The 5,207-nt window shown below is 49.3% G+C and overlaps 1 protein-coding gene across 1 annotated transcript; it reads left to right on the forward strand.

Annotated features, from left to right (window-relative positions):
• Window positions 1-2,524: 2,524 nt before the first annotated feature.
• ZG16 (zymogen granule protein 16) lies at window positions 2,525-4,272 on the forward strand. Its single transcript, XM_059692313.1, has 3 exons — window positions 2,525-2,660; window positions 2,825-2,957; window positions 3,861-4,272. The coding sequence occupies exons 1-3, from the start codon at window positions 2,606-2,608 to the stop codon at window positions 4,174-4,176; spliced, it is 504 nt and encodes a 167-aa protein (XP_059548296.1). The 5' UTR covers window positions 2,525-2,605; the 3' UTR covers window positions 4,177-4,272.
• Window positions 4,273-5,207: the final 935 nt, after the last annotated feature.

The following is a 5,207-nucleotide window of genomic DNA, read 5'->3' on the forward strand; positions in this document are numbered from 1 at the left end:
TTTCAGCCACAGAAGTTATGTTTTTTGTTTAACAAGAGAAAATTGGCAATGAGAGGCAAACACAGAGAGGACAGAGACACAGAGAACATTACAGCTAGAATGAGGTAAAAGTCTTGGTAAAAGACTTGGAGAAGGTTCGAAAGGAGAGCTCAGACAAGGCATCCTTGCCTGTCCTCCAGGCACCCGGACTCTCCCAGCCGGGAGCCACACCCTATTTCTGGCTGCTCAGGGTGGGGCTCCCTTTGTTTCTAGGAGGAGTACTCAGTCCCAGAGGGTGAGTCTGTAAGGGATGGGGAGCCTGTAAGGGGAGAGGAACCTGTAAGGAGTGGTCATTAATGACAGACTCCATGCTTCTCTCTGCTTGGAAGGACTTGCTGACTCAGAGGTTAGAGGACCAGCCCTAGAGGGTCATGAAGTAGAACTCAGAAGTCAGTCCTAGGGATTTTAAGTGGAGAGGAATTGATCCTGGAGGGGAAGGGCCTGCAAAGACAAGAAATCTCTGATATCAACCCCGGGGAAGTTTCAGATCTGCTGGGAGGAACAGTTGTCCTGTGTAGGCTGCAGCCTGAGGCCTGAGGACCCTGCGCCCCTCTAGGGCAGTGGTCGGCAAACTCATTAGTCAACAGAGCCAAATATCAACAGTACAACGATTGAAATTTCTTTTGAGAGCCAAATTTTTAAAACTTAAACTATAAAGGTAGGTACATTGTTATTAACTTCATTAGGGTACGCCTGCGCCGCGTCTCCCCTCGCCCGACCGACACCCCCCACTTCTTCTAACGCCACTTCTTTAAAACAGACTCGCCCAGGCCGAAAACCGACTTCTGCGCATGGGCCACGAAGTTTCAATCGCACTGTACGTGCGCGCCCGCACATGGTATTTTGTGGAAGAGCCACACTCAAGGGGCCAAAGAGCCGCACGTGGCTCTCGAGCCGCGGTTTGCCGACCGCTGGGGTAGAGGACCTGTTTACTCTTAGTTCCTCAGCTTCCCACTTGCCCGCTGGACTGACGCTGTGTGTCCCCGGAGATCTACACGTGTTCAAAAGTCCACTTGTAGTCCCAAGTCACCCTTTCCAAAGATTTGTGAAGGGTTTGGAAGTTTGAGGATGAATAGATGAAAACAAAAGCAAGTACAGCAAAATGTAACCATGGTACAATGTGCATGGTGTCTGGGTATTCACTGTACAATTGTTCCAATTTTCCTATATGTTTGAACTTTTTCACATAAAATACGAGGGGAGCAGGAAAAAATTTGTCAGGCAAATAGTAGGCCCTCCTAAAGTATCAGACGTGGGCAGTGCAATTCCTTTGTAATGGCTGGAGAGGGCAATGCTATTCAAAAAGAGAACAGATTGCAGGTGAGAGCACTTGTAAACATCCAATAGAGGAGGGAGAACCTTAGGCCACACCCAGAGGTGATTTAGTGACTTTGCCCACCCAGAGCTGTTTGCCCTTTGCTTGGTGATATTTCTCAAGTTTATTCTGCTCCTCCTGAGATCTGGGCTTTGGCCTAGAGTGGACCCCACCCTGCCACCTGTAACCCTTAAGGGGAGGGGCTGGATAAAATGTTCCAGACCCTGCCTGACAACTGACCCTAAGAGATTGATCATGTTTGCCCAGGAGGTGAGGTTCACACGATAAAGAGCAGGGGGAGGGCTTAGACCTGGTATAAAAGATCTGCAAGATCCTGGGGGGTTACTTTGCATCTGAAACTGCCAGGTAAGGGGTGACAGAGGCCTGGATTTGGGTTAGGGGGAATTCACGCTGAGCCGGAGAAGAGCTGGCTTGGATTGAATGGCAGAGGGGAGAGCGGGGTGTCCGTTAACTGGGGCATCTAAATCGGAGATAGTCATAGGTGCATCGATATCTGGGTCTCAGCTGAAAGACTGGGCACACTTGGGATGCTCAGGGGCGTGGACATGGCCATATTTGTGATAGTGGAGAAAGAATGATGACAAATATATTATGCACCAGGGATCTAGTATCTTGAGTTAGTCCCAACTCCTACAACTTTTCAATCTATCCCACCTCCACCAGAACTGCTTGGAAACTGGTGTTGGCACAGTCTCTTCTCTGACTGCCTTCACTCCTCAGGTGACACAGAGACACACCTCTAAAATGCTCTTTTCCTGCTGAGACCCGGGTAAAGCTAGGAATTTAAACTATGCCCCAGGTGCCCCATAAATCAGGCCAATGTACCCCGGCTGGACTTCAGTTAGGTTTTCTCAGACTCCTGGTTTGGTAAACCCAACCATTTCTATGATTTGGAGATGTCCTCTACTCCTTTAGGAAACTCCTTTCCTGCTTTGTGCCAGAGGGAACAGCACTCAATACAGCTTAATCCAGATAGAGGGTTAGGATTGGTCTTCTGCCTTGGGACAGACGCGGAGGGTTGGCTACAGGCCGACCAGGGAGAAGAGGGGATAAGGACACAGAAGATAGTATCTGAGAGGAACAGGAGTAGAGACTATGCATCCTTTCAAAGCCAAGACTGGGTCCGCTAGGTCTGAGTCTCAGCTGGAGGTCAGGGATGCCTGGGTAAATGAAGTCCTGAGGAAGAGGGTAAATCTTTACTTTCTCCTTTCTTCCCATTCCATCCCCAGAATGTTGACCATCGCTGTTCTTGCCCTTCTGTGTGTATCGGCCTCTGCCAATGCCAGTAAGTGAGAACCTGGGAGCCCAGTACGGGGTCACTGCTGGCGGCCAAGGCTTTCAGAGGCAGTCTTGGGGTGGTGGGAACTGAGTTGTGGGAGGAATATGCATGGTAGGGAGAAACTGAGCTCTCAGGGAACCTCTCCCTCAATCTCTTACTTTCCCTTACAGTTCAGGCGAGGTCCTCCTCCTACAATGGAGAGTATGGAGGCGGTGGCGGACAACGATTCTCTCATTCTGGCAACCAGATGGACGGCCCCATCACTGCCATCCGTGTCCGCGTCAACAGATACTACATCGTAGGGTAAGATTCACTGAGTTTCTGTGGTTTGAGGACCTTCTGGGATCTTAGTAAAGTGGGAACTTCTCAGTCACTTTGGGTCACACCTGTTTCAATCAACAAGTCCAGGGATAACATGGTATGTGAAAGCTGTTAGAGGCTTGGATTCGAGACCTGCACTGCTGAAACCTCTACAACCCAAACATGAGTGATCCATACCATAAACTCTCAGGGGAAGTGGAGGAAGTTGTCTAGTTTGGCCCCCAATCGAGGTTCATTTTTTTACTTTTAAAAAAAATTTTATTTATTGATTCAAGGGAGAGGAAGAGAGAGAGAGAAACATTGATTTGTTGTTTAATTTATTTATTCATTCACTAGTTGTTTCTTGTACGTGGTCTGACCTGGGATCAAACCCAAAACCTTAGCATATTGGGACGATGCATATCAGGATAGAGCTACCTGGCCAGGGCCCTACCCTAGGTTTAAATCCCCTCTGGCATCCTCCATCTTTGCTGATGCCGCTCCTAAAATGTGTATCCTCCTGATCCTGGATCCGCATGCTGGTACAGCAGAGACAAGTCTTTCCCTCATGAGAGCCTTTCAGATGTTTGAGAAATTGCTTTGCTTCTTTCCGGTGGGGGTGAGGGTACAGTGGGAGTCTAGACTTCAAGCTCAAGCTCTGGCACTTACTGAGTGACTCTGGGAAAGTTGTTTTCCCTCTGTGAGTCTGTTTGTGGTCAAAATGAGGAGTTGAAGTTCCCTGTATGATCTCCAAGGGCTCACCCAACCCTCACACACTGTGGAACTGGCAGGAGGCTTATCATCCCTGTCACCAGTTTGAAGGTCTCAGGGTAGAGGCCAAGAGGTCCTGCGTTCTCATTACCTTATTCAGTGTCTCCCCTTCCTTTTTCCTCACCCTGTCCCCAGTCTCCAGGTACGCTATGGCAAGGTGTGGAGCGACTATGTGGGTGGCAACTCGGGAGACCTGGAGGAGATCTTTCTGCACCCTGGGGAATCGGTGATCCAGGTGTCTGGCAAGTACAAGTACTATCTGAGGAAGCTGGTCTTCGTGACTGACAAGGGCCGCTACCTGCCTTTTGGAAAAGACACAGGCACCAGTTTCAATGCTGTCCCCTTGCACCCCAACACTGTGCTACGATTCATCAGTGGCCGCTCTGGCTCCCTCATTAATGCCATCGGCCTGCACTGGGACGAATATCCCAGTGACTGCAGCAGCTGCTGAGACCCAGCAAGAGCAATGCAGTGTGGGGGGTGAGAACCCCCTTGCCACTAACCCCATCCACATGGCTCCATTTAAAAAATAAAAGGGCATGGCTAACCTTGTGTGCATGTGGGTGTCTGCAGCTGGGACCCGCCTCCCGACTTGGTATGTGGATGTGTGAATCTCTTTCTTGGCTCTCTGTAGGATGCTAGTCTAGGGAAGAGTGGGAGGATGGGGGAAAGGTGTTAAAGTCTTGGGCTTTTCTTCATTATTTACCAAAAGGAGATAAGATTCTGGTTTGCACTAATTCATTTTTCAAGGATAGCTCCTGAGAGTGTTTACCCAAATTGGAGTTCTGAGGCTGAGGGTAAGGCCTCGATGGACTTGCTGCCCAAACCCAGGATGCTCCACTCTCTAGCCCTTCTCTCCCCTTGTCCTCCCCTCCCTTGAGATAGCACCTCTTTCCCAAGGCTGTCACCTCACTCTCTAGAACTTAACCCACTCCCTGTATGTGGGTGGCCTGGATCTTTATCCTTTGTTCTTTCCCAGAACCCTCCTGAAGTTTAGCCTAATGTGTCAAGGACTCTGCCTATTACCCAGACTAGCCCCTCCCCACCTTTACCCATAGCCCTGGTGTCCTTTCTAGCTCCTTCAGAACTGAGGTTCCTTCCTTAGGAAGTCACCACTTCCTCACAGCTTCTATGCTATCAACACCATCCTCAAAATAAAGGGCTTTTCAAAGTGGGGGAGATTTCCACTGTGGGTTTCTATGAACATAAGGGATTGGTTAAGAGTTCAGGGATTAGAGTGGATAGATTCAGCAATATAAAGCTGCTTTGAAAATAATTCTTAGGACTCTTATTCCCAGTCCTAAAACATTTCTTCCCAATTAGACAAAGATAACAATTATGTACATGTAACTTTATAAAGAAACTAGAGGCCTGGTGCACAAATTCGTGCACAGGTGGGGTTCCTCAGCCTGGCCAGAGATTGGGACCGATTGGGGCCGGCTTGCCCAGTCCCAGTGAGGGTGGCAGGAGGTTGGTTGGCCG

This window comes from Myotis daubentonii, chromosome 4 (assembly GCF_963259705.1).
Source record: "Myotis daubentonii chromosome 4, mMyoDau2.1, whole genome shotgun sequence".
Classification (NCBI taxonomy): Eukaryota; Metazoa; Chordata; class Mammalia; order Chiroptera; family Vespertilionidae; genus Myotis; species Myotis daubentonii.

Excerpts from the sequence above, each read along its gene's own strand:
- ZG16 (XM_059692313.1), top strand. The coding sequence starts at position 2,606 with ATGTTGACCATCGCTGTTCTTGCCCTTCTGTGTGTATCGGCCTCTGCC. Across the intron at positions 2,661-2,824 it reads ATCGGCCTCTGCCAATGCCA|TTCAGGCGAGGTCCTCCTCC; the intron begins GTAAGTGAGAAC and ends TTTCCCTTACAG. Across the intron at positions 2,958-3,860 it reads AACAGATACTACATCGTAGG|TCTCCAGGTACGCTATGGCA; the intron begins GTAAGATTCACT and ends CCCTGTCCCCAG.